Consider the following 12,260-nt stretch of genomic DNA (forward strand, 5'->3'; position numbering starts at 1 on the left):
AAAAGTAAGCTGCCTCACCAAGGTGCTAGTATTGTTTCAAATACATAGTATATAGATAACTCTGAACCCTTCATTCATAAAAATGTGAACATTCCTGAAGTAGGCAGCAGCTGGCTGATAGCAGAATGTTCCCTCTGCACCAGTTTTTATGGGTTTATGGCAGGATTCTCCAGTTATCTGGTTGCTGTTTTTTTAGTGTTAAGTCTAAAATACTGTGCAAATAGCGAGGAAACACGAATTAGAATTTGTTAAGCATATTCTACGTCAAATTGACACTAAGAACAAAAATGTGATGAAAGAACCTGTGTCCACACCAGCTATATGTGGATTAAACAGCAAAATTGAGAGTCAGAGTGTACTGCTCATGTGAGTAAAAACTTCTGAAGAGAAGGCTGGTTTCCGGATGGGTGTGTGCCTAAGCACAGACACAATTCTGACTGTGACGTATCTAAGGGAAATGTTGGCGCTAAGCAGAAAGCCTGTGACATCACCTGTTTCAGAAGGTTCCGTAATAGGGCTGCTGGTATATAAGATGATGCAGAGAGCAGTTGTCTCTGTTTGATGATATATACCAGCAAAAAGTTGAAAGGTTTTATTTTGGGTTTCAGGGGATGGGTGGAGTTTACTTCTTTTGGTTTTATTTTTTAATTTTCTTGCGTAGACTACTTTGATAATTTCTTAATTTATGTTCCATCTGCCCTTTTTTCTTTCTTCTATAATAAATATTTGTTGAGGCTACGGTTAGAAAATCTATTATCAATAGGAAATTTTACTGTGCTGATCTTATTGTTGTTAACAATTCTTTCATTCTACAGTCTTTGTTATTAAGAAGGTAATGTTTGACACATTACAGTGTTTCTAAGAATACCTTACTGTGTGTGTAAGGCTGGAGGCAAACCTGCCTCTATTCAGGGTCATGTGTCGGTGGTCTGACTCACTGCTGTTTGACTTGTTTTAGCTCAAGACTATTTATTGATCTAGCATAACTTCTTGTGATGCATTTTTAATTGGCATCTATTAGAATAACAATACAAGGCCTCCTAAATTTCTTTTTGTGTTTGTGAATAGTGTCTAGGGGAGAATCCAAGTAACCTAACTGTTAAGAACAGGATTTAAAAGGGCATTCTTTTTAGAAAAGCCAGTTATGGACATGATTTTTATTATTTTATTATCACAAGCAAAGTGTTTCCCAAGAAAAGTAGATAGACATTTGAAATAGTCATAATTCTCTTAGTGGTAAGTAACAAACCCACTTATGCCTAGCTTTAGCAAAAAGGACTGTGTATATGCACAAATTAAAAACTTGCAATTTTTTTGGCTTCACTCATGGCTGCTTCTAGGGTCTAAACGATGTTGTCCAGGCTCAGTCTCTCGATCCCTTGTCTCTGCTTCCACAGCTTTGGCCTTATTCTCAGGCAATCACTCTCCAAATGGAAAGAGAGATGGCTACCAGCAGCTCTGGGCATATGTCCACCTTATAACTCCTGAGCCTAAAAAGAAGAATAATTATACATTCTTCATCCATAAAATTTCATGAAAAGCTCCAGTATTCTCTTCATGGGTTGTGTGCCCACTTCTTTGACCAATCATTATGGGAAGGGGCCTCTTAATGTAAGCAACCGTACCCACAGGGGTAAAGGGGAGTTCTTGATACTCTGAAAACTATAAAACATTGTTGAAAGAAATGGAAAAACATACCATGTTCATTGCTCACAACACTTAACATTGTTAATAATACAATACTCCCCAAACTGACCTATACATTTAACACGATACCAATCAGAATCCCAGCTGATTTCTTTATAGAAATCAACAAGGTGGTTCTAAAATTTATATGGAATTGCAAGGGACTCAGAATAGCCAAAGCAATCCTGAAAAAGAACAAAGTAGGTAGACTTACATTTTCTGATTTCAAAACTTACTACAAAGCAACAGTTACCAACACAGTTGGTACTGGCACAAGGATAGGCATAATAGATTAATGGAATTGGATTGAGAGTCCCAATATAAACCCATATACCTATGGTCAACTGATTGTTAGCTAGGGTGCCAAGACCAATGTGGAAAGAATAGTCTTTTTAATACATGATGCTGGTGTAACTGTATAGCCACTTGTAAAAGAATAAAGTCGGGCCTTTACTTCACTCCATATACAAAATCAATTCAAAGTGGATCAAAGACCTAAAAAGAACTAAAACTGTAAAACTCTTAGAAGAAGACATGGAAGTAGATCTTTACAACCTTGGATTTGGCAAATGATTCTTAGATATAACAACAAAGACATGAGCAACAAAAGAATAAAACATAAATTGCACTTCATCAAAATAAAAAGGTTTTGTGCTTCTAAGGACACCATGAAGAAAGTGAAAAGACAGCCCACAGAATGGGAGAAAATATTTGCAAATCATTTATCTGATAAGGGCTGCATCTAGAATAAAGAACTGTAGTAACTCAATAATAAAAGGACAACCCACTTAAAAAATGGGTGAAAGCTCTGAATAAACATTTCTCCAAGAAAGTTATATAAATAGCTAATAATAAACACATGAAAAAAAATGACATCATTAGTCATCAGGTAAATGCAAATCAAAACTGCAATGAGATACCACTTCATACTCACCGTGATGGCTATAATCAAAAAGTTAGATAATAGGTATTGGTGAGGTGTGGAGAAATCTGATCTCTCATACACTGTTGGTGGGATTATAAAATGGTGCAACTGCTTTGGGAAAATGTGACAGTTCCTGAAACAATTAAATAGTTACCATGTGACCCAGCAATTCTACTGCTAGGTATATACCTAAGGTAAATGAAAACATGTCTGCAGAAAGACTCGCACGTGAATATTTATAGCAACATTATTTATAATAGCCAAAAAGTGGAAACAGTATAAATGCCCATCAAAAAAAGAATGGATAAATGAAATGTGGTATATCTATACACTGAGCAGCTGTTTGCTCCTCCTTTTTTGGTTAAGTTGGAGGAAAGTGATGTGACTTTTTAAAAATTTTGAAACAAACCATGAGCCTAAATGGCATCTGCAAAACCCACCTTCATGTTGGTTAGACCTTCACAGACCTTCACAGACCTTCACAGAGCTAGTGATGATTTTCTGTACTGGTATCTTAGCTATACATACGGAAAGCTCGTTAAATCAAAAGTGGGTTTGTATGTTTTTTTTAATAGAAAAAATATAACTATGATATTAAAGCAAAAGTTATAATAGTGTACAGATTTAAAACATTTGGACTTAAAGTATTGAAATAGTAAATTATGATTTTTATTCCCTAGGTTTTACCAATTCTTGAGATTCTGTATCATGTTGAAGAAAGAAATTCACACCATGTGTATATGGCCCTTATAATACTGTTGATCCTTACAGAGGATGATGGCTTCAATAGATCCATTCATGAAGTGGTAAGCTACCGTTACTTGGATTAGAGTTACAGTTACAGAATAGACATGTCCCTCCATAAGATTTACTGCAGTCTTAGCATTTCTTCTGTCTTTTTTTTTTTTTTTCCTGGTAGATGTTTCTTTGATAACTTGGATTAGAAATGGTATGTCTTTCTTCAGATTTATGAAGTGGTGCTTTTTCTGCCCCCCGTAATGGTGACAATTAGTCACTATTACAAATTCTCAGAATGGTTCCTTAGTAATTGATGCAAATGTTTTTGCTGCTACTGAGTTCAGTTTTCTGCAACATTTCATTTCCACTTTTTAATGCGGCATACGTTGTCAGGCAGCTTTGCTCCTTGCATACAGGATGAGAGAAGGAATAGGGAACAAAAGGGAGAATTGAAAAATTGTGTTATACATTTTTTTAGAAGAGCTTCCCATAATTTAACTCTTTAAATTTTGGTTCTGTTGGAGAGTTTCATTCCCAAACTGGTTTTATCTTTTTCTTTGGCATTTTCTTTGTGTCAGAGTAATACATGCATATAGCTTAAAAACTTACATAGAAGTATGAGGTTTTAAGGAAAAATAGCAGACCCATGTCCACCCTATTCCTGATTCCTGCTTTCCAAAGACAAATGCTTTCAGCTCTGTCCGTGTTCAATAACATGCTTGTATTATTATTTCTTGATTTTTCAGATATAGATACTGTTATCTTTCTCAGATGGAAGATAAGGCATTAGCTTTCCTTCCTGCACACTGCGCGTGTTCCCCTGGATTCCCTGTGCGCCTGCCAGCACTGAGCCACTGTGTGCTCAGCCTCTCCTATACTTTTTGAGAAGGAAGACATTTTTAGATCCTTGAGGGGTTTCCTTCTACACGCTATTTTTAGTTACTTTAAGCATAAAGTGATAAAAATATAAACATGATGGATAAGCAAGGTGGTAACAGTCCACAGCTATGAAGTTATGAACACTGAATGTGAAAAATGAGGAATTGTTTTTATAAGAACCAAATAAATAGGTCAAGGACTACAACTAGGTTACCAAGAAAAATTTTTTATGCTGCCTATTAATTACACATTAATGTCCCATGGGAAGCTATGTGAGCTGTATAATGGGTTATTTATAATTTTTTCTTAAAATATCACCCAGAATTTCTAGATAATGATGTATTTTTCATAGGAAAAAAAGACAAACCTGTGTGTAAATGCTAAATTGGATTTCTAATTTGCATAGCAAACATTGTAAGTTTATCATATGGATACTCATTAACTATTTTTTGAATGTTAAATGACTACTTTTATTCAAAACACTTTCTCCATCCAGTTGTACAGTTGACATTATACAAGCAGACATTAAGAGCTAATTACCTCCATTCCAAATAAGGATGGCTTGGGATAATTTATTTCTAAGTAAAGGAGCCAAGAGAGGAGAAACAATATATTCAAGTGTGCGTCCTTTTAAAAAACAGACTCCTTCACTGGTAAAGTTGACTGATGAGTGTCCTCGATTAGTCTTCCCTTGCGGACTTACAGCAGTGATTCTCAAACTTTTTGGTCTTTATGCTTAAAAATTATTGAGGACACCAAAGAACTATTTTATGTGGGTTATAGTTCTTCACATTTGGCACATTAGAAAGTAAGTCAACATAAAATAATAATAATTGTAATAATAAAAACCCCATTCATTACATATTAGCATCGATAACATTTTTTATGAAAATTACTATTTTCCACAAACAATTTAGTGAGAAGAGTGGCACTTTTTTACATTTTTGCAAATGAATTGCCTTAACAGAAGATAAGTAGATTCTCATGTCTGCCTCTGTATTCAACTTGTTATTCTATCAAGACATGTAGCCTGTGGAAAGCTCCACTTATAAGAGAATGAGAGTAGAAAATAATGTCTTAGTATTATCATGAAAATGGTTTTGACTTTGAGAATTCTCCAGAAATGTCTCAGGGACCTCTGTTTGTCCCAGGATCACATATTGAGAACTACTGCCTTACAGAATAGAATGCATCAGAAAGGTTGAACACTTTACCTATTATAAAAATTCAGCTGGCAAAAATCATTGCTTTGAATTTTTTCAGCTACTATTATTTTACATGTAGGTTATCTCTTCTACTTGATTAATTGTACATTTTTTTTACTTTTTATCTCACAAGCAATACTCAACCACCATGTAGTGGGTGTTTGTTATATGCCGGCCTGAGTGGACACTGCAGGACAGGTCGGGGTGGGATTATTTGTGATGGGGCTGCTGAGTAGCCTGGGGCTTGCCAGAGAGCTGAGCTTAGTAGAAATCTGTGAAGGGAAGGCACCTGTGTATGCTCGCACCTTCAAATATATGGATAAGAAATTCAACACGGTATTCCTTTACTTTTTTATTGTTCTTATCTGTTTCTATACCTCCTTCTAATTTCTAATAATGTCTGGAATTTTTTTTGTCAGACATGCCAGAGAAATATCTATTTTATTGGTGTCTTAGAAGAACGAAGGTGCAGCCATATTATTTGGACTTACTTATATTTTCCTGATTTCATGGATTAGCCCTGTGTGTGTTGTTGTCGTCTGTAGTCTATATTCTCCTTCTCTGGAATTCTTCTGGATTTATGACGTTGCTACATGCTTACATGTGTGGTGGTGGTTTTTTCCCCAGAAATGGTGCATGGATGGTTCATGCTGTGTTTTGGATACCTAAGTCTTTATTTTTCCACATACTTGTGTGGTAGTTTCTCTAGGTGTAGAATTCTAGAATCATAATCTATTTCCTCAAAAATCTGTAGACAGTGTTTTATTTTCCTTCATATGTATAGTGTTCAAGAAGAGAACTCTAATGTGAGTCTGCTTCTCTTTCCTTTGGTGGTAACATGTTTCCTCTGCCTGGAAGCCAATAGAATTTTCTCATATACAGTGATTTAATAAATCTTACCAGAATGTTTTGATTGTTTTTCAGTATTTCTGCTTGGAATGTTGAAATTTTTCTCCTCTCAGAAATTTTCTCATATGACAAATTTTTCTGTTTTTCTTCTAGTCTGTTCCTTTTGGAACTCTTAAGTGGATATTAGATATCCACTTTTCTCTATAGCTTCTGTAGAGAACGTCTCAATCTGGTCTTTCAAATCACAAATTTAATTTTCTTACTGCTTCTTTCTCCTAAAATATCAACTGTTAACAGTTTGCTTTATTCTTCTCATTTGTTTTCTGTATATATAGTAAAGGATATATAAAGGAGTTTCTCAAATATAGTTGATCACTCACATCAAAATAACCTGGAGTGAGTATTTTAAAAAAGCAGATTTCCAGCCTCTGCCCTCTAAGGATTCTGATTCCATAGGGCAGGAGTTAGGTCCCAAATCTGCCTTTTCCCCAAGCATCGCTGGTGATTTTTCTGTGAACCAATGGCTAAGAATCCCTTGCACAGTGCTTAAGAGTATGTGCTTTAGAACAGAACAGGTCCAAACAGATCCTGTCTCCTCTAAGCTGGGAGACATTGGGTGCGTTACTTGACCCTGCTGAGCTTAATTTCTTCAACTGTTAAATTAGGATAAAAATAGCATCTACATCACAGAGTTACTGTAAGGATTAAATATAATATATGTAAATGATAATGTATAATGTATTACACGTGTAAGCACTCAATAAGTGTAATAATAAGAGCTAACACGTATAATGCTTACTGTATTTCAGGCACAGTTTTATGGACTTTACATAGATTAATACATTCGATGCTGGAATTTAATCCCTCCTCGTGGAGACATTTAAACTTCACATCTGAGAAAAAGAGGAGTGAGAGGTGGCTGATGGACGTGCCATCATTTAGAAGGAAAAAAGCAGTGATGCAGGAAATAGAAGGTGGAAAATCTGCCAGAACCACGTTCTTGATAAGGACAGAGGATGGCACTTTGGGCACAAAGAGGGAGAGGTTTACCTTGGCTGGGACCATGGACAGTCACAGCTGGTGGTGGGATGGACACAAGGCAGTAGATGGGCTCCTGGAAGTGAAGGTTCTCTTCCGAGTGCTGCTTTTCCCTGATGGAAGTTGGAAGCCAGGTCATCAGCTGATAGTGAGGATGTTGTGAGGTTTATAAAGAGAGGAGAAAAGGAGAAGATAGGAAATTATTATCTATGATGGTGGGGCAGTGAAGGCACTAAGGAAATGCATGATTCCTGGGCAGGCCTAAGTGCCTACTTGAGACTAGTTGTCTGGAATTTTAATTGAGACCACCCGGCATAGCTAAGGAAACTAAGATTCAGCAGGGTTGAGTAATGTGCCCAACGTTTCACAGATTGTAAGTGGCAGGACCTGTCTGATTCTAAAGCATGTTCAGCCTCAGGTGCAGGCACTGATAGGTGTGGAATAGGATGTAACCAAGGTTGGGGTTCTGCTGAGGGAGAATGATAGAGGGAGTTGAGCATATAAGCAGGGGAATGGGTTTGATGATTGACCATTGGATTTAAGCTGGATCAGGAGGGTGACAACCCTGAAAAAAGATGGTGAGATAGAAGCACTGTATGTCCAGGTGAGGGTCTAAGAATTGTTGGAGCCCCAGTAAGAGGGACCCAGCTGGAAAGATAAGAGGCAGTAGTTGGAGGGTGAAGTCAAGCTTAGGCTGTTACTAGTGACAGTTATTGGTAATGACAAGGGCTAAGCTCTGATCAAGGGAGAGAGTAGGTGAGGTAGGTTGGAAGACAGAATCACTGGAAAAGAGGAGGTCAGGGAACGGAGAAGCCAGGCATTCCAGATGCTTTTGGTGTCCCGATCACATCCTCTTGACCTACTTCTGATTTCAGCAGCAACTATGGTGAACATTCCACAGAAGCTCAGACTCCTCCTGATAGCTTCTTACCCGAAAAGGGCACCTCTCCTTTCTGCCTTCGCCCCCGGGTCTTCTCTGAAGGCCCAGGAGTCTGTTAGGATCCCAGGCAAGTGCAGCACAGTACAAGGAAGATGCTTCAGGGAACAGCCCTCACCCAGGAGGGTTAGAAGCCAGTGGATAGGTGCCCCAGCCTCTGGTCCTTTGGTAGACAGTTTTGTGGGGCACTCAGGATGGTTCCCAGAGGTCTCACTGGACTTGAGTCCCCTTTGTTCATGGTAGTGACCTCGATGGCACACCTTTGCAGAGGCTTTTCCTCCTTCCCTGTCTTACTCTCCCCACGCCCTTATTCCTGCTTCCTGGGTTATCTTCCGAATAAATCACTTGTATCCACCCCCCCCCCAAAAAAAAGAATTAGCCTAGAAGTCTCTTCCTTTTCTGTGCATAGAGGAGAATATGGCACCTCAACTCTCCTGGAGTCAAGGAGAAAGGACATCAGGACTAACTTTAATGGAAGGAAACATTAGGGAGTTTTAGTGTTCAGCTGAACTTGTTATTTCTGGTTTTGGTTTTGTTAGGATTTTTGTTTTGTTTTTGCATTTTACCTCCTTCTTTGTGGCAGCTCCAGTTTGGCTGCTGTGCTACCCAGTTTTTCTGTCTGTCTTTCTCTCCCTCTCCTCCTTTCTTTCTCTCCCCCCGCCCGTCTCTCTCTGATACCCATGTTACAAATTTACTGTGAAAATGTCTCAACTTGATTTGGAAGACAGTTCAGGTGTGCAGCAGCGCTGCCTGCTCTGCATAGCCATAGCAGAACACTGGCACGTCTCTTCTGGAAGATTCAGGCTCATTCACGCTCTTAGCCTCTCTCTGTGCTGCTTAACTCATCTTCAGAGCAAAGCCACGGCTTTTCAAAAATTGTGGACGTGGAGTAATTCCTTTTTCATTAAAGCAATCATTTTACTTAAACTTTTCTTCCCCATTACAGATACTAAAAAATATTACTTGGTATTCAGAACGAGTTTTAACTGAAATTTCCCTCGGGAGTCTCCTGATACTGGTCGTAATCAGAACCATTCAGTACAACATGACAAGGACGAGAGTAAGTATTTCATAGCTATTTTTCTATCTTTCTGCATACAGTACAATTAAGACTGTAGTTTAAAGCAATCCCCATTTACAGTGCTAAAATTCTCATGAAATACAGTGGAAAAACACCGATGAGCAGATAGTCACTGTATTTCATGGTCCTAGTGAAATGGACTATCTGTTCTTGATATTTAATGGATTGTATGATCAGAATTATTTTATATGAAATAGAAAACAAGCAATGTGGCACATTTAGATAAAAGCTATTGTATATCTTTGCTGGACCGATAATACCGATTTGCCTTTTAAAAGCAACAAACAACCAAGTATAACAAGATATAAGCAAAGGAAAATATGAATTCAAATGAGAAAGAAAAGTAGAAGGGAGAGAATACTTTAAAGAGTAGGAAAAAATTCTACTGGATTCTATTCACAGTACCTAGGAATAAATTTCAGTTCTGATCAGTAGAAATGTTATCAAAGAGAAGCAATGTACAGAATTAATAGCTAAGAGAAACGATCAGGTTTACTGAATTGTTTTCAGTTATTTCCTTCTGTAGGGCTAATATAGATACATGTCTGTGTTTTTTTATCTGAAACCCTAGGAGCCAGATGTGTTTTAGAATGGAGAATTCTTTGAATTTTAGAAAGATAATTATAGTTTATATGCTATATTATGCATAACCACTAGGGTCCAAAGCAACATACTGTAATTAAATGTGAATATTTCTGTAGCACAAGATATTCTAATATACACCATGGTGGGAATAACAGAGACCATCAGTAACATCATAATTTTTGTGTGTTGCTTCCAAATAAGTTGTAAAAAAAACAACTTTGAATTTTCAGTGCTTTGTGGATTTGGGAATTAGAGAAAAGGGATTGTGGGCCTGAACTTGTTAAAATGAATGACAGTTGAGTTTACATTTGCTTCTAGTCAGCCTTGCTTAAAATACAGAGAAAACTTGATGTATGTTTGAAACTTGTCTCCTGACAGGACAAGTATCTTCACACCAACTGTTTGGCAGCGTTAGCAAACATGTCGGCACAGTTCCGCTCGCTCCATCAGTATGCTGCCCAGAGGATCATCAGGTAAACGGGAACTTTAAAAGAAACACTGATTTTTGCCTTTTGGCTGACCTGTTAGGAAGGACACTGTGGTGGTTCCTTTTTAGATGTTATCCATGAGGAATATCAAATTTTCCTACTTAATTTTCATCACCTTCTTGTTTGGTTAAACATATCTCATTCTGTTCTGTTTTCTAACCCAATTTTTTGATCAAAGTTAATTGTATTTCCTTTTAATCTTTTTTACAAAATGTAGTTTTAAGTGTTGTGTTGTTAGCGTTTTACAGAGCAGCAAGTATATTTTTTAATAATGCAAACTAAATCAATATATTTGATGAGCATTTTATAGAGCATCACAGTACACTTTTAAGGATTTATCTATTTGTTTTAGAGAATTATTTTCTTAGCAGTTTACCCTTATATTAGTTTCCTATTGCTGCCATAACAAATGACCACACAATAGTGGCTGAAGACAACACAGATTGGTTACCTTACCTGTATGTCCAACACGGGTCTCACTAGGCAACATCAAGATGTCAGTGGGGCTGCATTTCTTTCTGGAGGCTGTAAAGGAAAAGCTGTTTCCTTGCCTTTTCTAGCTGTCAGAGGCTGCCAGCGTTCCTTGGCTCGTGGCCTCTTCCTCCATTTCTAAAGCCAGCAACAGTAGGTTGTTGAGTCCTCACGTCTCATCACGCTGACCTTCTCTTGTGGTCCCCTCCTTCCATTCTGAGGACGCTTGTGATTTCTCTGGCCCTGCCAGAATAATCCAGGATAATCTCATCTTAAGGTCAGAATTATAACTGCAAAGTTCCTTTTGCCATGCAAGGTAACATATTCCCCGAGTTCAGAGGGTTAGAATGTGGATGTTTTAGGGGGAGCCATTATTCTGTCTGCCAGAAACCATTGCCTCTTCCCCACCATTTGCCAAAGGCATGGTCTTTAAGGGTAGGAAAGCTAATTAACCAATCGTGAATGAATATCATTTGCCCCAGGGATCTTTAACCTATAGCGGTACTTTTTTTTCCTTCTGGTAGGGTGCTCAATATCGTCCAAACAGCTCTTGAGTAGAACATTTGTTATATAAGTCAGTGAAGTCATACTGTTTCCTTTTAGTCTTGCTTTTAGGGTAGTGTAGTTTTGACCATTAATTTTTGTTTTCCAGTCAGAGATGATCACAACTTTCTATCACTTTTAAGCTCTGATCTCATATTCTGTCCATTGGTTGGATGTTTATTGACCTGGACTCATTGTTAACAGTTATTTAAAATTAACTTATGTTCTTTATCTGTTTGTTTATCTTCAGAATTTAGTAGAGGATATTTTGCATTGACTCACAATTTAATTTATGTCTGGTCTTAATACATTCTACTGGATTGTATTTTGGGTTTGTACTTGAAAGATTGTTCAGTTGGCTGACTTTGGACTAACACGAACTTCGTGATTTAAAATAAACGTAGCAGTTCCCTCATACCTTGGACTCTCCTAGGTATTCTGAAGAGCCTTTAGTTTCCAAAAGTTAACTTTTGTCACTGTGCTTTATTTCAACATGACTGATTTAATGATTTCTGTGCTGCTTTCTAGTCTGTTTTTCTGTTTATGTGGAGTTTTACAATGGTTTCATGAAGATTTCATTACAAGATTAATTTTCCTCAATTGATCAGTGAACATTTGACCTGTTCAGTATGAAACTATCTGGCTCAGAATTTAAGTTCTGATAAAAATGCATTAAACAAAGTAAAAATTTTCCAAATGTGAGAGTTGGGGAAAAATACAAATAAAGCACCGTGCTTAATTTTTTATATGTGGTGACAAACAGAGAACAAACTAATCATATTTGAAGAAATAAGAAACAATTTAGATTTGTGATGTGGGTATATTTAGACTAAGT

At 37.3% G+C, this 12,260-nt stretch overlaps 1 protein-coding gene across 2 annotated transcripts in view; it reads left to right on the forward strand.

Moving 5' to 3' along the window:
• DYM (dymeclin) overlaps window positions 1–12,260 on the forward strand; it is a 281,123-nt gene that overhangs the window by 101,332 nt on the left and 167,531 nt on the right. For both annotated transcript variants that reach the window (XM_069468007.1, XM_069468008.1), the window contains exons 11-13: window positions 3,292–3,417; window positions 9,204–9,317; window positions 10,302–10,396. In XM_069468007.1, coding sequence (XP_069324108.1) covers window positions 3,292–3,417; window positions 9,204–9,317; window positions 10,302–10,396 — 335 coding nt within the window. The remainder of the gene's footprint in view (window positions 1–3,291; window positions 3,418–9,203; window positions 9,318–10,301; window positions 10,397–12,260) is intronic.

The sequence above is a fragment of the Eulemur rufifrons genome, chromosome 5 (assembly GCF_041146395.1).
Source record: "Eulemur rufifrons isolate Redbay chromosome 5, OSU_ERuf_1, whole genome shotgun sequence".
NCBI classification, from domain to species: Eukaryota; Metazoa; Chordata; class Mammalia; order Primates; family Lemuridae; genus Eulemur; species Eulemur rufifrons.